The 27,688-nt window shown below is 39.9% G+C and overlaps 1 protein-coding gene across 1 annotated transcript in view; it reads right to left on the reverse strand.

The window, feature by feature from the left end:
- Positions 1-27,295, reverse strand: part of FAM102B (family with sequence similarity 102 member B) — a 79,454-nt gene extending 52,159 nt beyond the window's left edge. Inside the window, exon 1 of the mRNA XM_040232173.1 lies at positions 27,133-27,295. Within this exon, the coding sequence (XP_040088107.1) occupies positions 27,133-27,272 (140 nt within the window). The 5' untranslated portion in view covers positions 27,273-27,295. The remainder of the gene's footprint in view (positions 1-27,132) is intronic.
- Between the last annotated feature and the right edge of the window lie 393 nt (positions 27,296-27,688).

The raw sequence follows: 27,688 nt of genomic DNA on the forward strand, positions 1-27,688 counted from the left end.
CTAGGGTGGGGGCTGGTAGCCAGGAGAACCAACCATGAGAAAAGAGGATTGGAACTTTCAGTCCTACCCCATGATTTCTGTGGACGGGAGAGAGGCTTTAAGGATGAATCAACAGCCATAGACCAATGATTTAGACAATCTGGACTAAACAACAAAGGCTTCATAAAAACCCAAAAGGATAGTTTTTTGGTCCTTTTTCAAAGAGCTTCTACATCAGGGAACCAGAACACTTCCATGTGCCACCATGCTAGAGTCTGAAGCTCTGTGGAGCACTAATACAGAAGATACAGGAGAAGAAGGTGGCTGCTACTGCTGCTGCTGCTGCTAAGTCGCTTCAGTCCTGTCCGACTCTGAGCGACCCCATGGTCTGCAGCCAATCAGGCTCCTCCATCCGTGCGATTTTCCAGGCAAGCGTACTGGAGTGGGTTGCCATTGCCTTTACCGAGGAGAAGAAGGGGGGACAGGCAAAGGAGACTCCAGTGTCAAAAGAGAAACAAAGGAGATCATGTTATTACCAAAAGATTTTTAAGAAGGAAGAGTTCAACAAAATCAAATGTGGCAGAGAGGTCAGGTAAGATGAAAAAGCAGCAACAATGAAATCACTGATAATACTGTGCAGTTCAGTAAAAAGGTGCAGGTGAAGGCAGATGACTATGGGAAGCAGATACAGGGAACACAGACAATTGATTTCAAATATTTTAGTAATACAGTGGAAAAAATTGGGGTGGCAGCCCATATGGCATAGAACAAGGATTTCATTTTAACTTGCTTAGTGTTATAGGAGAGAACCAGTAAAGAGAAAAAGTCAGAGTTGAGAGGGTATGAAAGATGGTGCCAGAAAGTCAGAGGCGATGGGATTCAAACAATAGCTGGAGGGAGTGGCCCTGAATAGATGAGGCTCCTCCTGCATCATGAGGAGGGGCAGAGAAAGGACCAAGCTCTAATGCTGGCAAGCCTGTCAACAGATCACTGTTCACTGCCAGAACTGTTCTAGAAAAAAATCCCATGTAAGAATTATTCTGCCATGTAAGAATTATTCTGCCAGAACTGTTCTAGAGAAAAATTCCATGTAAGTACTATTTGATATATAGTAGTCAAATGTTTGCCAAATACTTGCTTGTTAATAATCTGCTGTACACTGGCAGTAAGTACTATTTGATATATAGTAGTCAAATGTTTGCCAAAATGTAAGTACTATTTGATATAAGTACTATTTGATATATAGTAGTCAAATGTTGGCCAAATACTTGCTTGTTAATAATCTGCTGTACACTGGCAAATTCACTGCCAGAACTGTTCTAGAGAAAAATTCCATGTAAGTACTATTTGATATATAGTAGTCAAATGTTACCCACTCCAGTGTTCTTGCCTGGAGAATCCCAAGGACGGGTGAGCCTAGTGGGCTGCCATCTATGGGGTCGCACAGAGTCAGACACGACTGAAGCGACTTAGCAGCAGCAGCAGTCAAATGTTTGCCAAATACTTGCTTGTTAATAATCTGCTGTACATATTACAAAACACTGAAAGCTCATGCAAAAAAGACTGCCATTCAGTGACCTGGCAGATGGCCTAATGAGAAATTGCATTTTTAAAAATGTATGCAAAGTTGCTGCTGCTGCTGCTGCTAAGTTGCTTCAGTCGTGTCCAACTCTGTGCGACCCCAGAGACGGCAGCCCACCAGGCTCCCCCGTCCCTGGGATTCTCCAGGCAAGAACACTGGAGTGGGTTGCCATTCCCTTCTCCAATGGATGAAAGTGAAAAGTGAAAGTGAAGTCGCTCAGTCATGGACTGCAGCCTTCCAGGCTCCTCCATCAATGTGATTTTCCAGGCAAGAGTACTGGAGTGGGGTGCCATTGATTCCTCATTTTTATAGTATGATAATTGACTTATAATTGTTTTTATGAGTAAAAAGTGTTTAAACTATAAAATATGAATTGTTGTTTATCTAAAGAGACATGTATTCTTTAAGTTCCCTCACATAAACTCACAGGTCATTCTTTCTACATACTTTTGGATCATATTTTTAAACAATTAATACAATTAGAATAACATAAAAAAAGACGACTAGCACTCAGGTCACCTCTCAGTTTAACCTATAGTTTTCTTTCTTTTTTTAATTGAAGTATAGTTGATTTAAAATGTTGTGTTACTTTCTGGTGTACAGCAAAGTGATTCAGTTATATATATACTTTTTCATATTCTTTCCTATTATGGTTTTACATGATGTTGAATACAGTTCACTGTGCTATACAATAGGACCTTGTTTATTCATTTCTATATATAATAATTTGCATCTGGTAATCCAAATTTCCTAATCCACACCCTCGTCCCAACCCCAGCAACTACAGATCTATTCAATAACATATACTTTTCTATTCATAACTTTTCAGCTTATTAGCCAGCCAAAGGAAAGCTGGATGGCATAATGGAAAGAGAAAAAGATAAAGTATCAAGACCTTTTTTAGTATAAACTATATTGACTTTAGACAAGTCATTTAACCTGCTGGGGCCTCAATTTCTTCACTGAGAAACAAGTGTTGACCTAGGTACTATATAGAATCAAAACAAAAATTTTTGACAAATATTTTATCATACATGAAAAATAGTTTATTTTTTTGTAACTACAGAGCAGCACTTCTTTACTTCTAGAAAGGACAGTACAGATGAAAATGGCACAATAAAAACATGAAATAATAGGGAAAAAAATCTTAATTTAAGGAAGGACCTATACTAAAAATTTAAGAATACACATAGTCTAGGAAATTTTAAAGAAAAGAAAACCACACAAAACTTCCCAATTTTCATCAGGTAAAAGTCCTTTGAGATAGCGAAAATTAAAATCAAGTTATATACATAAGAATGAAAATATGTCCTCCACAACCCTTATAAACAAAGGGACAAGGGACTAACTGCAGAATTCAGAAGCCGATGTGAACTACTGATTCTGTATTGAGCCAAAAAATTGTATTGTGTATGAAGGAAAAAGAAATATTTTGTCAAGCATGCAAGGAATAAACTAAACAAAAAGCAAAAAAACTATCACAGGTACCATTTCCGATTAAGACATGAAGAATTCCACAAGAAAAAAAGAATTAAAAGTTGTATCTTCAGAATAAAAAAAGGCCAGAACCAATTAAGAGGTTACCTGTTCTCTATAAAATATTTTACTTTGAACAAGAGGACTTTTTCCCCCCTTCCTGAATTGTCTAAAAGCACACGTGAAAATAACAGATACAGTTTCTTTACTCACTTACTCAATTAGCCAGTTTCCAGATCAAGAAATGAATGGCTTGTTTTAGTTTCCAGATCAAGAAATGAATGACTCCTTTTTGTCTGAAGACCAGAGGCCAAATTCTTCAACTATGCATTCATCCCTCCAAGGTCTACCTCTCAGCCTCTCAAACTTGACCCGCTCTGATTACCTTCATTAACTTGACCTCACTGAATTATACACTACTCCCTATCCAAGCTCTCTGCATGTACGCCTGCCTAATGCTGTTCTATTCCTTTAGGATGCCCTCCTAAATGCTTTCTATCCTTTTCCTATGATCCAACCTCATCCACATAATATAGGAAAGGGAACCAATTTTAGACTCAGAGGACCTAGGCTCAAGTCTAATTTCAACACTGAATGATGTTGCACAAATTACTTTCCTTAACAGAAGTTTTCTCTTTTATGAAATGCTTTGATTTTAGCTAAAAGTATTAGTATAAATTATACCTATCTAGATATTTATATCTTATATAAATTGGCAAACATGTTGCCTGAATCTATAAAATCTATGAACATTTACACTAAGGGGTAATTTAGAAACACAAAGGACTCAGGCACACAGAAGGAAGCCATGTGAAAACACTGCAAGAAGGCAGGATCTGCAAAATAGGACAGACTTGACCACCTTGGTCTTGAACAGCCAGCCCCCAGAACTGTGAGAATATAGATTTCTGTTGTTTAAGCGACTCAAAAACCATAGTAATTTAAATACACACACACACACATATAGTTGTTGTGGAGTAGTCACTAACTCGTGTCTAGCTCTTGGTGGACTATAGCCCGCCACGTTCCTCTGTCCATGGGATTTTCCAGGCAAGAATATCGGAGTGGGTCGCTATTTCCTTCTCCAGGGGATCTTCCCAACTCAGCAATAGAACACGAGTCTCCTGCATCACTGGCTCTCAATCTGCAGGCAGATTCTTTACCGCTTTATAGATATCTGTGTAAACTACAAAGTGTTAACAAATCAAGACTTCACTCAAAAACTTATTCTATGATGCATTTCCTGAGCCCTGGACAAAATTATTCTCTTGTTCCTATAAACTCCTGGGACATTTTACATCCACGTTGGGAGCTGCCTTGGAAATGAAAGATACTGACAGCAAGAGAAATAGGACTTTAATGAAGTTTTGCTGTGTGTTAAAAAAGTACTGTGATATTTTCATAAGCGTAATTAGTGAAAGGAAACTCTAAGGTATCAGAGGAGGTTTTCTGGTACAGTGATATTAAATAGTGAATTCCAAAGAACATGCATTGGCCATCAAAACCTATTTGGAGATATAGATAAGGAGGAGAAAACTGCAGAATGTTTACATTCTTGAGATCCAGAGGGAAATAGGCCAGTGACTCAGCTGGTATGTGACAAAATGAAAAAAAAACTGAAAGTGTTAAAGTCACTCAGTCACGTCTGACTCTTTGCGACCCCAAGAACTATAGCCCACCAGGCTCCTCTGTCCACTGAATTCTCCACATAAAAATACTGAAGTGGGAGCGGGTAGCCATTCCTTACTTGAGGGGATCTTCCCGACCCAGGGATTGAACCTGGGTCTCCTGCATTGCAGGCAGATCCTTTACCATCTGAGCCACCAGGGAAGCCCCTATGTGATGAAACAGTACAAAATAATATTAAAAATGGACTTTGAAGGCTCTATTCTGGCTATCTTGATTATCTTTAATATAATGCTACAATAATCAGGAAAAACTCATTCAAATGAAGTAAATTAAAATCAAAGGCACAGCAACACACTCTGGCTAACTCTACTTGAAGGGAGGTCTGGGGGATAGAGTGGGAGAGATCTGTGCAGCACTGAAAAAATGAGATTACAAGGAGGTTGCATATGAAAGGACTGTACTGAGAATACATGGTGGGATATTTCTTGAGTGGCAGAGACCTGCTGCGGTATTTCCTGATGACTCTGATCACAGCCAGGGTACGCTTCATGTTTATGCATCCCATTGCATCAGTTGACATGTCTGACACCATTCCTCACATAGAAGGAAACCACAGTGGAAGCAGAGTAGCTGAGCTAGAGAAACTGCCATAAATATTTAACACAGCCTCTCAATTGTTTTGTGTGCTGGTTTTTAAGGATTACCTTAGCAGACTCTTGACTTACTATCAGTTGGTACTAATTTACAGTTTCTCAAGTTAGGAAGCAGCCAGTGCTAACTAACAATGTAGTTATTACTGAGTTCCTGGTTGCTTCAGGAAGCCTTACACTATACAATGAGAGAGTTTACAATTCTCAACTGCATATAATTACAAATTCATATTATCTACATTGTTAACAATGATTGCTTATTGTTCCATTAACAGAAATTATGAAGATAATTTATAATTGCTTACAAAACATTCTTTACTGATTTAGCCTACAAGCAAAATTTTAGAACCAATCCCCTTATTAGAAAAGGACCATGAACAATCTTTTCTAACTATCTTCCTGGGGATGTTATTTCTAAAACTGCTTCTTCCTTGTACATAGTGTAAATAAATAATAACATCCACAGGACAGACCAAGTAAGATATTTATTTGAATTGAAAGTCAATCCTCAACCATAAGGAATGACCAAAATGGGGCATGACCACCTTCATGACCAGATGGTACCCAGAGCTAATAATAAAAAAATACCTTTCGGGACTCTGAATTGGCCTCAAAAGATAACAGAAGATAAAATGTTAATAACTTTATGCTCAAACACCAGCACCAGAGAACTCCCAGAAACTGCTATAGAAATGTGGCAGCAGTCTATGAACAAGGAAATATATAAAATTATAACTAGAAAGAAAATGTCACTAAATAAATTCACTCGAAAGTGACGTGAGTGATGACTCACTATGAAGAAATGAAGCAAACATGTAAAGTCCAAAATCAAAACTATGGGTAGTTTTTCATTTGATTAAGATAAAATAAATCTTGGGTGTAAGCTAGTTTCTAAGCCACAATGCTTAGAGATAGAATCTGATTACTAAAAGCCCTAGAATTTCTTCTGAAACCAGTAAATAGGTTTCAGGACAGAAAAAAAAATATTTTTCTTTAAGACAAAAGAAAGACTTTCAGTCTTGGGTTTGTTTTTAATATTTGTACCCCTATTGTCTTTTACACTATTCTTTTGCCCCAACCTATAATCATTTTCATATCTCTATCCTAAAAATAAAAACATAAAATCGTTTGTTCCTGTTTCCCCTCCTTTATCTAATTCCACTTTTCTCCTTCTCTTCATTAACAAACTTCGCAAAAATAAAAAAAATTACACTCACTTCACCACATGCTTACTCCCTAATCCCTCAAAAGTGAAAGTGAAAGTTGCCCCACAGACTACAATTCATGGGATTCTCCAGGCCAGAATACTGGAGTGGGTAGCCTTTCCCTTCTCCAGGGGATCTTCCCAACCTAGGGATCAAACCCAGGTCTCCCGCATTGCAGGTGGATTCTTTACCAGCTGAGCCACAGTGGAAGCCATGTAAGGGAAGTCACAAGGGAAGCCACAGGGAATCCCTTAAAACCTGGCATCTATTCCTATGACTCCAATAAAACTACTCTCCCAAGTTTATCACTGGATTTGCTGTTCTTAGTCGCTCAGTCATGTCCAACTTTTTGCAACCCCATGGACTGTAGCCTGCTAGGCTCCTCTGTCCATGGGATTCTCCAGGCAAGAATACTGGAGTGGGGTTGACATGCCCTCCTCCATGGGATCTTCCCAACTCAGGGATCAAACCCAGGTCTCCTGCATTGCAGTAGGATGCTTTACTGTCCAAGCCACCAGGGAAGCCCAAGAATATTGGAGTGGGGAGTCTATCCCTTCTCCAGGGGATCTTCCTGACCCAGGAATCGAACTGGGGTCTCCTGCATTGCAGGTAGATTCTTTACCAGCTGAGCTTCCAGGGAAGCATTGGATGCTGCTGCTGCTGCTGCTAAGTCGCTTCAGTTGTGTCTGACTCTGTGTGACCCCACAGAAGGCAGCCCATCAGGCTCCCCGTCCCTGGGATTCTCCATCTGGAGTGGGTTGCCATTTCCTTCTCCAGTGCATGAAAGTGAAAAGTAAAAGTGAAGTCGCTCAGTCATGCCCGACTCTTAGCGACCCCATGGACTGCAGCCTACTAGGCTCCTCTTTCCATGGGATTTTCTAGGCAAGAGTACTGGTGTAGGGTGCCATTGCCTTCTCCGAAGCACTTAATAGTCACATTCAAAAGAAGGCAACCAGACCACTATCTTACACCATACATAAAAATTAACTCTAATTGGATTAAACTGAATGTAAGACATGAAACCCTAAACATTATTGAGGAAAACAGGTGGTAAGCTCCTTGTCATTGGTCTTGCCCATGACTTTTTGATTTAACACCAAAAGCAAAAGGAAATAAAAGCAAAAATAAGCACATGGGACTACATTAAACTAAAAAACTTCTGCACAGCAAAGGGAACTATCAACAAAATGAAACGACAACTTCCAGAATGAAGAGAGAAAATATTTGCAAATCATATCTGGTAATGAATTGATACCCAAAATGTAAAAAAAACACACACGGAATCTGATTAAAACCAAACAATCCAATTAAAAAGTGGGCAGAGGATCTCAACAGACATTTTTCCAAAGACATCCAGATTCATGAAAAAATGCTGAACATCACTAATCATAAGGGAACTACAAACCAAAACCACTGTTAGAATGGCTATCATCAAAAAGGACAAGAAATAACAAGTGTTGATGAGCGTATGGAGAAAAGAGAACCCTTGTCCACTGCTGGTGAGAGTGTAAACTGGTACAACCACTATAGAAAACAGTGAGGAGTTCTTTAAAAAATCAAAAACAGAACTACCATATGATCCAACAATTCCATTTCAGGGTATTTATCTGGGGAGGAGGGAAAAAAGGAAATACTAACTCTAAAAGATATCTGCATACGCAGTCCCCTGTCATGTCCATTGTAGGATTATTTACAATAGACAAGATACAGAAACAACCTGTGTCCATCAATCAATTTAATGCATAAAGAAAAATGTGAAACACACACACACACAATGGAATATTAGCCAAAAATAAGATGGAAATATTGCCATTGTTTGACAGCATGGATGGACCCCAAGGGTATTATGCTAAGTGAAATAAGTCAGAGACATATGGACAAATAGTATATGCTCTCACTGATATGTGGGTGGGTGAAATTGGTGAGGGGATCAAAATGTACAAACTTTCAGTTATAAAATAAATAAGTCATGAGGTCATAGTGACTACAATTAACAATACTGTACTGCATATTGGAAAGCTACTAAGAGAGTAGGTCTTAAAAGTTCTCATCACAAGAAAAAAAGGTTTTCTGTAACTGTATGATGATGAATGTTATCTAAACTGATGTGGTAATCACTTTGTAGCACAGACAAATACCAAATGATTATGTTGTACATCTAAAGCTAATATAATGTTATATCAATTATGCCTCAATAATGTATGAAAAAAGTTCACCAAATACTTGCTGACCATCAAATCAAGAGTACAGCTCTCACATGACTCCATCTCTCCACTCTAGGGCAGGGCTGAACACCCTCTCCTCAAGTTTTTTGTTTTTTTTTTTTTCTTGTTTAGCCTCTGTGATGTTAAATCCTGTCCAGTGTTTTGTTCTCCTTTGTCTTCATTATATCTTCTTCTACCAAAGTTCTATCCTTTGACTCTTGTGTTTTGTTCTATAGGCTATCTCAGGTTTAATTATCTTGCCCATATGGACTATCCTAAGATCTAGGTATGAAAGAACTTCTGACTACTGTGCTCAGTTTTAGACAAATTCTCAGCTGCCTATCACACACCTTGCTTGCACCTCACATTCAGATATTCACAAGAAAGAACCTGGTACTGTCAAGAGAAGGCATAAACTGGAACTAATAGGAATATCCAAAACAGAATTGTTACTTAATATACAGCCCATTCATAAAAGAATACAGTGTATGGCACTACTAAAATAACATGCTAAAGAGTTTATTTTTTTCTAGAGACATTTCATAACAAGGAAAATGCTTATAATGTTCAGTTTAAAAAAAAGTGGGATAAAAGACTGTATGTAATCTGGCTTCAATTGTGTAAAAACTGAATTAGAAGAAACTAGAAAGGTATATTTCAAAATGTTAACAATGATTCTCTCTGATGGGTAACATTTTCTCCTTCATAATTTTAAGTCTTTTTCCAAATGTTCTACAGAAATCTTAATTTTAGAATCAGAAAAAAAGGGGATTCAAGGTCATATTGCCGACAGAATAAAGCCTAGTCTTCACAGAATGGCACCCCAGGCCTGCCAAAATCTGACCTCCAAAGCAGTCTTGTCCTTAAATACAGGCCCCAAATGTTTTCTGTTCTGCTCCACCACCTAGCCACCATGTTCTTAATACGATCCATATTTATGGTTCTGTGGTCCTGCTCATCAGGTCCATTCTTCTCCTACCACAGAGCAGGATATATTGTTGACTTTGAACAATTTTGATCCCTAAACCACAATACAAAGTGGGAAAGTAATGCTCAAACTTTTGTGTTCTATTAGCTAAGAAAGAAAAATTTTACAAGTCTTTTCTCCAACTCATAATGAATACTAATGGTAGCAACAATATAAACATAAAGTTAGCGGAAATAACTCACTGGCTAAATAACACAAGATACAGACTGTTCTTAACTGTAAATTGCCACAAAAATTAAAAATTCTTAACAAAATTAAATAATGTAAAATCTGATCCTGAAAATTTGGGACTTAATAAAAATAATAGCTACTATACAGATTATGGCAGATTAATATAAATTAAGATAGCTATTATAATCTTTGCTGTTGATTTATACCTCATGTTCACTGTAAAATATACAGAGAATAAAAACCAAAGAAAATAATTTCACAAAATAAAAAGTGAAGTGAGAACAGAAATAGTTCAATTGCATGGAATAGTGCCTGGCGCACACACACACAATAGATATTTGTTAAATGAAAGAATAAGCTGATATAGAAAACTGTCTGAGGAGTTAATTAGATTGGCTTAATGGAGTTTTGTCAGAAAATGCTTTTAAGAATACCATTATTGAAATATAATTCACACACTATGCAATTCACTCATTTAAAAGTACAATTCAATGGTTTCTTAGTATAGTCATAGAGTGTGAAACCACCACTAAAATAAAGTTTTGAACACTTTCATCACTTTGGGAAAAAAAACCTCATACTCATGAGTAGTCAGTACTCATTTCCCTCCAACCTCCCAAACCTACGCAACTTCTAATCTACTTTCTGTCTCTGCAGACTTTGCCTATTCTGGACATTTCATATAAATGGAAACATATAACAGGTGGTCTTTTGTGACTGGCTTCTTTCACTTAGTACAAAGTTTAAAAGTTTCATCCATGTTGCAGCATGTACTGGGACTTTCTTCACATTGCCAAGTAATATTTCCCTGTATGGACAGTCCACATTTCACTTATCTTCATTAGCTGACACACAGTGGGGATATTTGGATTTTTTGGTTATTATAAATAATGAAAAATTGATGTATAGTTTGGATAAGATAGTTCTGAACATCGTTTGAGTCCACTTACAAACAGCTATTTTCAACAGTAAATACTACAGTGCTACACAATCTATGCCTGGCTGAATCTCAGAATGCAGAACTGTGGACATAGAGGATAGGAGAGCTGACTACTATAGGTGGGTCTTTGGCTGTGCAGACTCTGCATGTAATAGAAAAAAAAAAAAACCCAATCTGACTCCATATTAGATCTGTTCCTTCTGCTTTAACACGTGTGCTTTGTTGCCTGTGCTTAGTCATGCTGGCTCTGCACCTTTTGTAAAAACCATGTTGCCTGTTACCTAAAATATACAGGATAGCTCATTCTCAGGTACTGATCTTTAAGAGTCCATTCACACAGAGATAAAAAGTTGCAGAATAGAGAATAATATTTGTTTTGCCCTAGGTTTACAAAAACATTGCAACCCAACCTACCTGGACAGCTTCAAGAACAAAGGATTTCTATACCAAGAAGTTTGCAACAACTAACCACGCCCCTCTCACTGAACCTTTAGAAAGGCTTTGCTGAAACCTTTGGAGGAATTTGGGGTTTGGGGACATGGGCCACCCACCCCCTTACATGGCCCCGCAATAAGCCTTTTCCTGCTTTTAACTCAGAGTTTTAGTTTGGCCTCATCGTGCACAGGGCAAGCACTCCTAACCTTCATGCCCCATGTCGTTCAAGGGTTCACTGTACATAGTATTTTACAGAACAAACTTGTGTTGACATGTTTTCATTTCTCTTGGGGTACATTAATGGAACTGTTAGATCATATGGTAACTGTTTAACATTTGAAGAATTACCAGTGTTTTTTAAAGCAGTTGCACATAAAAATGCTTTCTTGATGAAGATTCAGTATTGAGGTGTGTGTGTGTGTGCGCGCTGAGTCCCTTCAGTCGTGTCCGACTCTTTGCAACCCTGTGGACTGTAGCCCACCAGGTTCCTTAGTCCATGGGATTCTCCAGACAAGAATACTGGCATGGGGAGCTATTCCTTTCTCCAGGGGATCTTCCTAACCCAGGTACTGAACCCGTGTCTCCTGTGTCTCCTGTATCTCCTGCACTGCAGGAGGATTCTTGACTGTGGAGCCACTGGGGAAACCCTCAGTATTGACCAGTATTGATGTATCACTCTTAAAAATAGTTTTTGATAATAAACACAAGTCAAAATATTATTAAGAGTCAAAATGACATTTTCATCCCTTTCCCCCAACTCCTGTTGGTTAAATCCTACTAATCTTTCAAAGCTCAGCGCATATGCTACCTCTTCTAAGCAGTCTTCTCTACCTTCTCAGTAAGAATTAATAGCTCCCTTTGCCTCTGAACTGCCATACAATTTTATTTACTGTATTTACTGCTACTCTGGACTTTGTCATTCTGCCCTATATTGCATGTGTCAGTATTTCCCACTAAACTTCATGCTCCTGGGTGGTAAAAATTATACTTTATCCCTATGTTTACAGTAATGATTATTATAAAGAATATATCATTTGAAATGATGGAAAGTGCTAACACAAAAGATGAAAGTAAGCATTATACATAGTATTTTACAGAATTTTTTTTCTTGTAAAATACTATGAGCAACAAGTAAGATATATCTTTAAGACTTAGGAGCAAAAATAATGGCTTACATAAGCAGAAATCCAAGTTGGGGGGAAAGAGAGACTTTCCTAAAACTGTTAGATAAAAATTACTATATAAACCCAGGTCTGTATTTTGTTAAATCATATTAGTTGGTAGAATGGCTGAACATACTCATCAATGCTATTGCAGAAAATTCAGGGCAACATTTCCCTAAATTATAAATTTTTAAAAAGAGAAAATCTTCTTTTTAATACTTTCAATTTGAATGTGTGCTCAGTTTCAGTTGCGTCCAACTCTTGCAACCCCATGGACTGGAGCCCTCCAGGCTCCTCTGTCCATGGGATCATCCTGTCAAGAATACTGGAGTCGGTTGTCATTTCCTTCTCCACTATTTGAATATTTTTGTTGCTCAGTTGCCCAGTTGTGTCCAACTCTTTGTGATCCCATGTACTGCAGCACACCAGGCCTCCCTGTCCCTTACCATCTCCCAAAGTTTGCCCAAGTTCATGTTCGCTGCATCAGTGATGCCGTCCAGCCATCTCATCCTATGATGCCCTCAATCTTTCCTAGCATCAGAGACTTTTCCAATGTGTGGCCTGTTCATATCAGATGACCAAAATACTGGAGCTTCAGCTTCGGCATCAATCCTTCCAGCGAATATTCAGGGTTGATCTCCCTTAAGATTGATTGCTTCGATCTCCTTGCTGTCCAGGGACTTTCAGGAGTCTTCTCCAGCACCACAGTTCAAAGGCATCATTCTTTGGCGTTCTGCCTTCTTTATAGTCCAGCTTTCACAACCGTATGTGACCACTGGAAAGACCATAGCCTTGACTATACAGACCTTTGTCAGCAGAGTAATGTCTCTGCTTTTCAACACACTGTCTAGGTTTGTCATCGCTTTCCTGCCAAGAAGCAACTGTCTTCTGATTTCAAGGCTGCAGTCACCATCTGCAGTGACTTTGTAGCCCGAGAAGAGGAAATCTGTCACTATTTCCACTTTTCCTCTTCTATTTGCCTTGCCAGTAATGGGGCCAGATACCATGATCTTAGTTTTTTTCAATATTTAGTCTTAAGCTGGTTCTTCCATTCTTCTCCTTCACCCTCATCAAGAGGCTCTTCAGTTCCTCTCCGATTTCTGCCATGAGATTGGTGTCATCTGCATAGCTGAGGGTGTTGATGTTTCTCCCATCTATCTTGATTCCTGCTTGTAATTCATCCAGCCTGGCATTTCTCATGATGGACTCAGTGTATAGGTTAAACAAACAGGGTGATAGCAGACAGCCCTGGCAGAGTCCTTTCTTGATCTTGCACGGATCAGTTCTATACAGGGTTCTAACTTGCTTCTTGACCCACACACAGGTTTCTCAGGAGACAGGTAAGATAGTCTGGTATTCCCATCTCTCTAAGAGCTTTCCACAGTTTGTCATGTTTCACGCAGTCATTCACAGTCAAACTACTAGGCTAAAGCCTTTGACTGCGTGGAACATGACAAACTGTGGAAAGCTCTTATTTGAACGTACTAACATGTAAATAATCAGCCTGGCCTAATAAAAATGGGGGGGGGGAGGTGTAAGATATTTATTTATGTTTTTAAAGTGTGGGAAAATACATAACAAAATGTACTTTCTTAACCACTTTTAAGTTCAATAGTTTCAAATATATTCATACTGTTGTGCACCAAATATCCAAAAACCCCTTTCATTTTGTAAAACTGAAATCCACAACCATTATACAAAAACTCCCAATCCTCCCTCCCCACAGCCCCAGCAACCATCATTTTACTTCGTCTCTGTAGATGTGACCACTCTAGGTACCATGTGAGTGGAATCACACAGCGAATGGCAGGTGAATAGATAAACGATGGTATGCCAAGAAAACAGAATATTATTCACTGGGAAAAAGATATGAGCTGTCAAGTCATGAAGACATGGAAGAATCCTGAATGTGTATTACTAAATGAAAGAAGTCTACTTACTGAATCTGAATATGGCTACCTGCTATATGACTCCAACTATACACCGAGCTGTTGCTGCTGCTAAGTCGCTTCAGTCGTGTCCGACTCTGTGCGACCCCATAGACGGCAGCCCCCCAGGCTCCTCTGTCCCTGGGATTCTCCAGGCAAGAACACTGGAGTGGGTTGCCATTTCCTTCTCCAATGCATGCAGGCATGCTAAGTCACTTCAGCTGTGTCCAACTCTGTGCGACCCCATGGACAGCAGCCCACCAGGCTCCTCTGTCCATAGGATTCTCCAGGCAAGCATACTGGAGTGGGTTGCCATTTCCTTCTCCCTATACACCAAGAGTGAATCCTAATTCAAGCCATAGACTTTGGGTGATGATAATGTGCCAATGCAGGTTCTTCACCTGCAGCAAATGTACCACTCAAGTGTGTGACGTTTACAGCAGGGCAGGCTGTGTGCACGTGTGTATGTGCGTGCATGCCTGGAGGCAAGGGATACCCAGGAACTCTGTACTTTCATTCAATTTTGCTGTGAACCTAATACTGCTCTTAAAAGTTTGCTTTTAAAAAAGGAGGGTAGGTAGAAGTGCCCTCACAGAATTCAGTGAAGGAATCAAGAGAAATGGGAGGTTAAAGTAGAAAAAAAGGTTCCTGGATACCAAGATCGTCAAGTTTCAAGAAATAGCTAATTATCACAGAGTTGAGAATAGAGCACAAAGGTACAAATGAGAAAACAATGACTAGATATTAGACATGGTTGATAAAATGAGCAAGGATGATTTCTGCTAAGAGCTGGAGTAGAATTCATAGTGTGGGGTTGAGGGGAGAAGAACACTTGAGATGGCAAATGCAGATTATTCTTTCATAAAGTATGGGTCAACTCAAGAGGAAAGGGATATATGTATACTTATGGCTGATTCACACTGTTGGATAGCAGATACCAACACAACATTGTAAAGCAATTATCTTCGAATTAAAAATAAATTTAAAATTAAAAAAATAAAATTTGGATCAAGATTGTACAGAGAGGGAGAGAAAAAAGTTAGATGAAGATAGGCTCAAAGGGAAATGACTTGGCATCTAAAAGAAAGAACAGTTTGTTCTCTGAAATCAGAGTGAAAAGATCAGTGTGGATGAAGACTAAATTTTTATATGGAGGGTGTCAGACAGAGACACAGACAATAAAAGCAGGCAAGGACTCCTAGGTAGTAAAAGGCATGACCTAACATGGCCTCATTCTTGCTCTCCTAGAAGGAGAAGCTGGGGAACGTGTCCTGTATTACCTCGTCCTTGGATACAATCCTAATTTATTTTATACCCATACTGGAAATCTTAAAGCCATTCCATTCTGTGTATACCTTTCATTCCTCTAATGCACAGGGAGACTACAGTGCAAGTCCTGGTCACTTTATTCTCCCTACATCTTCAGAATGTTCTCTCCCCCAACTTATTCTACCACATCACATGAAACCCTGGTTCCAGGGCTAAACAAACTCCTACATTCTCTCCACTTAACAGTCCACTGCCTAAGTGAACCCTGGCTGTCTCCTGAGCACACCACTTGTGTGGAAGCCCTATAGGGTAGGTATTTATTCTCCAATCCCGTCTTCCACGGGAGGCAGTGCGAGCATTTTCCCAAATCCTTGGTGCTACTTACAGGCTCCAACTCTACTACTTCCAACATGAGGCACATGACATCTGGCTATGTAACACTCTTATTCTCTGGCTGTTTTAACATTATGCCAATAACCCAACATCCTAGACCCAGCGTCCTTTGCCTTATGCCTATCCTCACACCATTTCAGTAACACCTATACACGGGACCTTGCCCACTCTCTAGACTTTCTCCAGAGAAAGATGCACGAACATGCATGTTGCCATCACTAAAATTCATGTTTGAAATTTCAGTTGGACCTTGTCTTTGATCATCTACCTCTCCTATTCCTTATAGAAGCTTTTCTGGTCTTTAATCATTATCCTCATATCCCTCATCTTTTTGGATTCCTACTGAGAAAGCTAAGGTCATCAGATGAGAATTCTCTTAAACTCCAGCCCTAGGCTAACCTACTAACTTTGCATAAGTCACTCCTCTGCTCTTAGTTCCCTGGACCTTGCAGTATCCAAGCAAGCCCACTCTCTCCTGTTTCCTATGTGGCAGCAGTAATAACCACTATACGCACAGGGCTTCCAGCACACACCATGCTGCTGTTCCTTGCCACTGTGCACAGTGTTCCTTCTACTGTCCCATTTATTCTCCAGTGAGGCTTTTTTCAAAATCTTGCTAAGGAATTATCTTCTATGATACTTCCTCTGACACTCCTCCTACCCAAAACAAACCAGGTAAACACTTTTCCTACCCTTTCTTGTATTTATTTCTACTAAAGAGACGGGAACGTGTAAACACACATTTATTTCTACTAAGGAGATGGGAATGTTAAACACACACCTACTTCTGTTTCACTGACTACACTAAAGCCTTTGACTGTGTGGATCACAACAAACTGGAAAATTCTTCAAGAGATGGGAATACTAGATCACCTTACCTGCCTCCTGAGAAACCTGTATGCAGGTCAAGAAGCAAGAACCAGATGTGGAATAACAGACTGGTTCAAATTGAGAAAGGAGTACGTCAAGGCTGTATTTTGTTACCCCATTTATTTAACTTATAAGCAGAGTACATCATGCAAAATGCCTGGCTGGCTGAAGCACAAGCTGGAATCAAGATTGCCGGGAGAAATATCAACAACCTCAGATATGCAGATAATACCAATCTAATGGCAGAAAGAGAAGAGGAACTAAAAAGTTTCTTGATGAGTGTAAAGAGGAGAGTGAAAAAGCTGGCTTAAAATTCAACATTCATAAAACAAAGATTATGACATCCAGTCTCAACACTTCATGGCAAACAGAAGAGGGAAAAGTGGAAGCAGTGAGAGATTTTATTTTTGGGGGGTTCCAAAATCACTAAGGATGGTGACCGTAGCCATGAAATTAAGACACTTGCTCCTTGGAAGAAAAACTATGACAAACCTAGACAGCACATTAAAAAACAGAGACATTACTTTGCCAACAAAGGTCTAGTCAAAGCAATGGTTTTTCCAGTAGTCATGTACAGATGTGAGAGTCAGACCATAAAGAAGGCTGAGCGCTAAAGAACTGAGGCTTTTGAACTGTGGTGCTGGATAAGACTCTTGAGAGTCCCCTGAACAGCAAGGATATCACACCAGTCAATCCTTAAGGAAATCAACCCTGAATATTCATTGGAAGGATTGACGCTGAAGTTGAAGCTCCAGTACTCCGGCCAGCTCATGAGAAGAGCTGACTCACTGGAAAAAAACCCTGATGCTGGGAAATATTAAGGGCGGGAGGAGAAGGGGGCAACAGAAGATGAGAGGGTTGGATGGCATCACTGACTTAATGGACGTGAGTTTGAGCAAACTCCAGGAGATAGTGAAAGGCAGGGAAGGCTGGCGTGCTGCATCCATGGGGTTGCAAAGAGTCGGACACAACTTAGCAACAGGACAACAACTGAATATTTTACACTTCATAGAACTCTTTACAGGTAATTAAAGGAATGAATTTGGGTGAAATGAATGGTAGAAACAAGAACTATAGGAATTGAGTAAGAGGTGAAATCATATTGGGGATGGTGAGAAAAGATTTTATTTATTCAACAAATAATAACTATTTATTAAGAACACAGTATGTGAAATAATATTGGAGAAAAGCAGTGGGTGGACTGTAGTCTGGGACAGATGTGGGCATAAAGCCGATCGATCAGACATTTGATCTAGATCTTGAAGAAGGCCTGGAATTTCAATCAACTAAAAGAATGGTAAAGAAGAGGTGAAAATAGGAAAGAGGATCAAGGAGACAGAAACACACACACATTTGGCACACATAGGAAGAGCAGTTTATTAGGAAATAAAATTGAACACTTAATCATATTGGGTTGGCCAAAAAGTTCCTCTGGGTTCTTCCATAAGATCATACAGGACCCTGAACAAACTTTCTGGGGTCCTGTATGATAGAAATCCTGGAGTTAGAGCTGTAAGATTCATCTAGGGTCACCCATCCTTCTAATGAAGGATAACGTTCCTGACACTACTGTATTCCTTTAAATGTTGGAGATTATATTTTCTGTTATTATATTGAATAGAAACATGCCGTCTTTAACATTTCCCCACTGGTCCTTGGTTCTCTTCTCTGATCTACCCAGCGTAAGTCTGTTCTCTCTTTATGGCACAGTCTTTCAAATATTTTTCATTTAATTCATGTGTGACCTTGAACAAATTAGGTTGCTTTCCTGCAGATCAACTTTGTCTTCTTTAAAAGAGAAGAATGGCAGAAGCTAACTGTCCCCTGATAACTGTCTTCCTCTTCTCTTTATCATAACTGAATCTTCTGCTGGGTAAACAGACACCCAGCAGAGATGACATTTCTCAACCTTCTTGGGGCTGGATGTATTCTCCTGCTCAAGTTCTGGTCAATGGGCTGTGAGCAAAAAAGACCTCCCTTTCCCCTTTCCTCCTTCCCGGTGGCTGGAATTCGGATGTGGAGTGAGCCAACTTAGTCCCTGTGGAAGAGAACAATACCCTGGACCTGAAAGAGCAACAAGATAAAGAGTCAGGGCCCCTGGTAACTTGACAGATCAGAGCCACACATTAGCTTGGACTTCATATGTGGAAAAATAAATTTCTATATAGTTTAAGCCACTTGTTATCTTTCAGATATACATGTTACAGAACTTGATATATATCCTAACCCAGTAGGAGGCAAAAAGGATTTTACCTCTATAAAAGGGATTTTGTAATAAATAAAATTAGGAATGTAAAATATATAAATATACATGCTCATTTCTTAGTATTTGAACACCATCATTTTCTCCTGAAACTCACTCTCAGAATCTTAATATAGTTCCCTGGATCTCTACCTGATAATATCCCTCAAAGGCTGACACCCCAAAGTGAATACTAATTCTTATAAGCTGTGTATATAGAACAGCATTTATTCCCCATCAGTTCAGTCGCTCAGTCATGTCCGACTCTTTGTGACCCCATGAACCGCAGCATGCCAGGCCTCCCTGTCCATCACCAACTCCTGGAGTTTACCCAAACTCATGTCCATTGAGTCAGTGTTGCCATCTAACCATTTCATCCTCTGTCATCCCCTTGTCCTCCTGCCTTCAATCTTTCCCAACATCAGGGTCTTTTCAAATGAGTCTTCACATGAGGCCTTTCAAATGAGGCCACTCTTTACATCAGGTGGCCAAAATACTGGAGCTTCAGCTTCAACATCAGTCCTTCCAATCAACACCCAGGACTGATCTCCTTTAGGATGGACTGGTTGGATCTCCTTGCAGTCCAAGGGACTCTCAAGAGTCCTCTCCAACACCACAGTTCAAAAGCATCAATTTTGCGGTGCTCAGCTTTCTTTCTAGTCCAAATCTCACATCCATACATGACTACTGGAAAAATCATAGCCTTGACTAGACGGACCTTTGTTGAAAAAGTAAGGTCTCTGCTTTTTAATATGCTGTCTAGGTTGGTCATAACTTTCTAAGGAGTAAAAGTCTTTTAATTTCACAGCTGCAATCACCATCTGCAGTGATTTCCCCATATGACTTCCCTATATATATATAATTTGGGAATCTGTGTATTTGTCATTCTTAGCAAAGCTATAATTGATTTTTTTCTCCAAATATCTGCATTCTTTCAATATAAATATTTGTAAACTGCCTAGCGTGCAAGACTCAGTGATACAATAGTGAATATTAACTTCCTAGTGTAAAATGGCATTAATAACAATTTTACAACTATCCACTAATGAAACAGTTTTGAGGATTTATAGCTGGAAAGTCACACCTTGAAAAAAAAAAACCACTATGTACCTGAGTACTATGTTTCTCATCTTCCACATACAATAACTTTGGGCAAATCTAAACAGCCAGGTCTAAAGACTTGTTTAGAGGTGTGGCACGCTGGAACCAGTTTTCTGACACTAGCATCCAGAAAACAAACTATATATATTATTACTGGTTTGATAAAACATAAGATGTTTAACACATAACATAAAAATTGAGAGACAGCAGAGTTCTGTGACTAACAGCATACCCTGAAGCCAGACTGACTCCCTGCTTGGCCACTTACTAGTTGTGTTCATTTTCAGCACCTCTTTGGCTTCTGTTTCCTTAGGAATAAAACAAGAGTAATAGCAGTAGTAATAGTGATAATGTAATAACAGTACCTTCCTCCTAGGATTATTTTGAGGATGTGAAGGCTTAGAAAAGTTCTTGTGTGTGTGTGTTAGTCGCTCAGTCATGTCCAACTCTTTGCAACCCCATGGACTGTAGTTCACCAGGCTCCTCTGTCCATGGAATTCTAGTCTAGGCAAGAAAACTGGAGTGCGTTGCCATTCGCTTCTCCAGAGGATCTTCCCAACCCAGGAATTGAACTTGGGTCTCCTGCATTGCAGGCAGATTCTTTTACTGTCTAAGCCACCAGGGAAGCCCAGAAAAGTTCCTGACACATAAGTAAAGTTCTAGCTACTGCTATAAAATGAACAGATAATCTCATTTCTGGTCAGCGTATAAATAATTTTGTGCCATATGGTCAAAGAGCATTTTCTAATGCTGGTTATTTTTTGCATTTGCTACTTATTAGTAATTTTTTTATCTTAAAGTCAATTTAATGTACCAAAGGCCAAGTTAGTAATATATTGATATATAAATCAAAAGCCTTAAACATGCCCTTTGACTCAATAATTTCATTTCTAAGTGTTAATCCTTAAAAAATAATGATGTGTGCAAAATTTGACATTAAAGATGCTCAATTTAGTGTGTTTATAAAAATGTTAATTAAAAAAAGCAAAGAAGAAAGACTTTCAAAAAGGGCTTTGTTCAGCAAACTAACTGCACACATTTATACAATGGAATGGTATACATCTATTAAAAATAAATTAATTGAATATTTAATGATATGGGAAGAATCATTAAATGAGAAGAATGTAAGAATGGTATGACTGCACTTTGGTTTTAAAAATAAAGTACGTGATAAGGGTGTGGAGGGTGTGTGTGTGTGTGTATATGTGTGTGTGTGTGGATCAATAAAGACTCCTAGATTATACATCAAAATACTAATAATAGTGATTATCTCTAGTTGGTTCACTTATATGCAATTTTTGTTCTTTTTCTCTTCTAAGTTTTCCACATGAGTATGTATTATTTTTGCAATAAGGGAAAAGTTTACTAAAAAGAAGTACACAATGTGCAGAGAACTAAAATCTTGAAAACATGAAAATATACTCTGGCCAAACAGAAAAAAACCCCTTCAGTTTGTTTACAAAGTAAAAGATCCAATACAGATGTGCTCATTAGCTTCCCAGACACTCCCTGGATTCACGTGGTTTTCTGCCGCAAGTTCATGTGAAACTTAGAAAAATATTTAGCTATGAGCACACACACACACACACACACACACACACAAAAGAAAAAAATAAAGCAAACTTGGAAATCCTAAAACATACAGGAAAATTTTCTTATTATATTCTTTATTAAAGCAGACCAGAAATTAAATCTGTTCTGATAGTCTCAGTAAACCTCAAAAGTGATTTGAATGCTTTTACAAAGAGTGTTCTGAAAAGATTTTAATGTAATATTCTGTCTTTTTGAAAGATCTTCAAAAATATTTTATTAGGCAATAATTTGGCTTCAGTTTATTAGATCACTATAATCATACAATGTATTTTTATAGTATATAAATTTTATAGTGGTCATTATACTGATCATTTTAATAACATTTATTACAAATAAATACCTTTTAATCTTTGTATTTTTTCCTAACCTCTTCCCTGGATGATGTTGTTGCTCAGTCGCTAAGTTGTGTACAACCTTTTTATGATCCCGTAGACTGTAGCTCGCCAGACTCCTCTGTCCATGGGAATTCCCAGACAAGAGGACTGGAGAGGTTGCCATTTCCTTCTTCCAGGGATCTTCTCAATCCAGGGGTTGAACCCGGGTCTTCTATGTCTCCTGCACTGGCAAGTGGGTTCTTTACCCCTGAGCCACCTAGGAAGCCCCTTCACTGGATACACTTTCTTTAAGAAGCTGGATCCTTTTAAGAATAATTTTTGATAACAATCTTTTTTTTTTATTGGAGGATAATTGCTTTACAGTGTTGTGTTGGTTTCTGCTGTATAACAATGGGGAATCAGTTATATATATACACATAATATATATATACACACGCATATATATACACATATATATATATTTCCCTCCCTGTTGAGCTTCCCTCCCTGCTTCTGTTCCACAGAACACAATAATAACCTTTAAAAGGGCAAAATCATGTAAGGAAATTCTAGATGAAAAATTCAGTAAGCAGGCTTACCAGAACCTAAGAAATCCACACTAAAAATGTCTCCAACTGCTTATCAGGCTATCACTCAATACAGTATGTTAAACATACAACTGACCTCCTCCTTAACAATATATATATATATATATATATATATATATTCCTCTCAACAAAATGAAACAAAATTTTTCTTGACTTCTTTACTCTGTCTTGTTATCAAGTCATTTGCCATAGCATTATCGTTTCATCAGTGATTTATTAATACATGAGAAGCCTCCGCGTTCATTTTCTTAATCACTTTGCCTGGGTTATTTTAATAGACTTGTAATTTGTCTCCTCATTTCTAATCTATTCCTATTTGAATACAAAGAACATCAGCCCAACAACCAGCTTAAAAGCACTTTAAGCACATTACAACTTAGTGTAAGAATCTTAGATCGACTTTTATTCTATGAGCAGTGGAAAGTAAATTCTTTATAATGGCACTCAAAGTCTCTATATTCTGCTAGAACTTTAATGTGAACTCTCTGAGCAATCAGGCTGATCTATCACCAACTCCTATCGTCAACTTGCTCAATCAGTCCTCCCACCCACACTTCCTCAACACTCATTCATCCTCCCAGCATGCACAACTGAAAAGCTGATGTGGTTTTCATAACCTTTACCTTTCTTTACCTTCAGAATTTCAACAACATTCACATACTGTCTGACTCATTGATTAGGCACTAAATCATACTGTCTCCTACTGCCAAGCAATTATACATGTATGATCTAATTTTCTTAAGTAGAGGTAACTGCCTCATGGGCTTTTATATCTGTTGTACTTTTCATAGCCCGTGACAGCTAGAAACTTGTTAAAAGCAAAATTAAAATTTGGTAAACAATGAATGATCTACAGCTTTAATTTTTGCAGAAAACCAAGTATATTTATAATTTGCTGTGTACCTCCAAAGCTTTTCTTTAACAAAATGAATTATTAGTTTATGTAGGTTTATGCATCCATCAGGAGGTGCCCACAACCATCTCCAGGCTCAGTGATCCATTAGGAGGATTCACAGGACTCAGCATGTAGTCATACTCATGTCTAAGATAAACTATAGCAAAAGGATACAAATGGAATCAGTAAAGGAGAAAAGTGTGTGGAACAAAGCCCTGAGAAGCCAAGTGCAAGCTTCCAAGAGCTCTCTCCCAGTGGAGTCACCAATAATCAGCTTCTCAGGTATCAAACTGGGACAACACATGTGTATACCAAGGAAGCTCATTAGAGATGCAGTACCTAAGGGTCCCCCCCGCCCCCCTCCCCTGAGCGGGTCATGTGGGCATCCTCTGCCCAGCACAGGCCAAAATCCCAGACTCCCAGAAAGTATTCAGCGCAAATCACACTGTAGTTCAGGCACAATGAGCCACTCTAAAGGTTTATGTCAGTGTAGGCAACTATTGATTGTTGAGGTTCCCAGATGCCAACAAAAACACTGTAAGCAGGCCTTTCTACGGAAAGCAGTCATGGGTCTGATAAGTTAACTCTTTTCTATGTAATTCAATGAATATTTTTATGGTAGAAATGTTAGATGTTAACTATATTTGATTTTTTCCAAAGCACAGGTAATTTTTTAAACAATTAAAATCTAGCATTTATTTAGAGACTCACTGCCTAGACTGGTATCCACGAATAAAAAGTTACACAATTTTTAAATAATTCACATCCTTTAAGTATTCCTGGTTTTCTTTCTTTTTCTTCTAAAATGAGGTTATCTTTTTCAAGTCAACATTTTCATAGTCGCCAGGAGAAAAGAAGTATAACATGTAACGGAAACAAACCCTCTTAGATAAGCTCCTTGTCTTCTCTTTAAATGTCAGTTAGGTGCCAGAGCATTGTGGTAGCTGTTTTAGGTGCATCATCTTACTAAATCCTCACAACACCCACATAAGCCAGCGATGATTTCTATTTTATAGATCTGCCACGGTGGAGCTAGGATTTAGGTTCAGATCCGCCTCATTCCATACTCTTGGTCTTAGATTCATATCAGCTACCTCTACCTAATAAGGAACAGGGTCCTTATTATAAATCGCTTCCCTTTAAACTACATGGGTGTTGTCTGGTTGGTTATACACAGCATTATTTTTAATCTAACTGACTTTGACTACAGTCACATTTTAGTTGGAAAAGAAAGCGGTAAATTTCATACAGGATACTCTACTTTTTCTTTTCCGATCTTGCTAATTCCAAATCAAATCACACCCCTTGCTTGTTAACTACAATGGGAAACTCCCTATTCAGCACAGCACACAACTTTGTACTTTATCTGACATTAATCTGCTTGAAACCTGAATTCCAATTTTGGCATTTCACTTACCAGATGTGGGGACCTCGGGAAACTTAGCTCATTCATCTACAAAATGGGGATTCTTACCTCACAAGCTTGCAGTGAGAGAAGACAATATATTTAAAAGGTTTGCGTGCGTGCTTGTTCTATTGCTTCAGTTGTGTCAGACTCTTTGCGACCCTCTGGACTGTAGCCCACTAGGCTCCTTTGCCCATGGGGGTTCCCCATGCAAGGCTTCTGGAGTGGACTGCCACACCCTCTTCCACGGGATCTTCCCAACACAGGCATAGAACCTACTTCTCTTATGTCTCCTGCATTGGCAGGCAGGATCTTTACCACTAATGCCATTTGGGAAGCCCACTTAAAGGGTTTAGCCTATTCATATTTGCCAAATAAACGACTGCTTACAATACCTGGATAACTGATTCATAATTGGTATGAATCAAGCCAATGAGGGAGATACTAGGGAGTAGAGAAGTACCCTGACCACCAGGTGTCACCACTGGGCCAGGAGAGCTGGTCTAACTGCCAGGAGCCGGGGGGTGGGACTGTCACAGGACAGGGTAAGACTGTCACTTGCACCTACAGAAACATTCAAAAATTGGCTTTGGCTTTCAACCTTAAGAGCTGGTACAGTGTTTATTCCACCATTCTGAGTAACACTGTTCTCTTACCAGTGTGTTCAAAATGACTGCAGTGGATGTATCATCATATTAGTTTAATTAAAAAAAAAAAAAAATGGGGCTTCCCTGGTGGCTCAGACAGTAAGGAATCTGCCTGCAATGCAGAAGACCTGGGCTTGATCCCTGGGTCCAGAAGATGCCCTGGAGAAGGAAATGGCAATTCACTTCAGTATTCTTGCCTGGAGAATTCCAAGTACAGAAGAGCCTGGCGGGCTACAGTCCATGGGGTCACAGAGCTGGACACAACTGAATGACTAACACATAGACACAGTTAAAAAAACTCCTCAGCTGATCTTTTTTTTTTTTTTTAATTCTGAGAATCAATATTGCTTCATAACTCTCTTGCTTTAGTCAACAAGACAATTACATTTTCTGGCTTTCACAGGCTTCAATATTGCCACCTTGGACAATTTTCTCATCCCAACTCCAAACCCATGGACATTATTTCCATTACATAATTAATGGAGATGACAAAAGGAAAACAGAGTATGTTTTAGGATAAAGTCCATGTACAGCACTAATGACAAAATAAGCATTAACTAAAAGCCTTATTCCTTAAAAGTTCCTATTTTAAAATTCCGCAAATTTTCTCTTTTCCTACGGAATACTTAACCTACAGGAGATCTGTCAACCTACAAATAGTCTGACATGACTCAAGGAACACTACCACTCCTGACTTCATTCTGTAATCCGCCAATAACGCTCCCTGAGAGGCCCAGGGGCGCATTTCAAAATGAGAGCAATAAAACGAAAAAACAAACCCAAACAGAAAAACCCCAAATGAGAACAGGGTCTGGGCTGTGCTTCTGGTTTCTAAGTCCTCCACACTGAGAGCAACTAGCGGTCACTTCAAGACCGGTCATTCAGTGAGTGTTAGGGCGTAACTGGACACGCAGCTCTAAGATGAGACACAGACTTGTCCTGTCTCCAGGGAACACTTGACTCAAGTCTGACCAGGCCTGGGCATCCTGGGCGCCCGAGCCCTCTAGCAACCGACAGGCATAAAGAGAAAGGCTAAATAAATGCACTGGAAGATTCTGTTTAGAGCCAGCGCTCCTGGAACTCGAGCAGTTTGGGTTATTTTTGTTCTAACAACAGCTCAAGTTCCACTCTGCATCTCACAAACATGGAAAGGTCTGAAGGGAAACCAGAAGCATCCTCTCCCTTCTGACCATCGCTCCCATTCCTGGAGAACTGAGGAGGGAAGAGCAGATACCAGGAACCATCTGGAATCATGAGCGCAGGTGGCTAGCCCAGCCCAAAACCCATTTGCGAAGCACTTTATGCAGATCGATACACTCAGACTGGTCCCTAGAGAAAAGAAAAGCCCACGAGGCTGGCCGCCCTCCTGGAGTAAAGGGGCTGCGTCAAGAGATGTTGCCCTTCCAGCTGCTCCGGAGCAGCGGGCGGCGCGGCGGGCGCGTTACCTGGGGGACTCGGCGGTGAAGCTGCCGCCGTCCAGCAGCCGCATCTTGCAGAACAGGACCCCGTTGACGAAGGGCACCGAGGAGAGCTCCTCGAGCTCGAAGTCCACCTTAAACTTAAACTTCTTCTTTTTCATCATCATGAGAGCCAGACGCCGGCGAGCGGGGTGCGGGGGCGGCCCCAAGGGGCGCGCGGGTCGGCGCCGCCGCTTCAACTCGGTCGAGCCCCGGGCCCTCCCAGCCCCATGGCCCGAGCAGCGAGCTGGGCGCGGGGGCGCGGCCGGGGGGTGCCGAGGTCCGGCCGCCGCCGCGTCTTCTTGCGGCAACTTGGGTCCGAGCGCGGCGGCGGCCGCAGCGCGGACCCCGCCCGCCCGCGGGGAGTGGTTGTGCTGCAGCTCGCCTGAGCGGTGGGAGCCCTTTCCGTGTGCAGCTTGCCGCCGCCGCCGCCCGTCTGGGAGGAGAGGCGAAGCTGGGAGAACCGCCGCTGCCGCCGCCTCCTCAGTGCCACGGGCCCAGAGGCGCCCCCAGCGGCCGCTGCCGGCAGCGCACCGCCGGGCGG

The sequence above is a fragment of the Oryx dammah genome, unplaced genomic scaffold, assembly GCF_014754425.2.
Source record: "Oryx dammah isolate SB20612 unplaced genomic scaffold, SCBI_Odam_1.1 HiC_scaffold_28, whole genome shotgun sequence".
Taxonomy (NCBI): Eukaryota; Metazoa; Chordata; class Mammalia; order Artiodactyla; family Bovidae; genus Oryx; species Oryx dammah.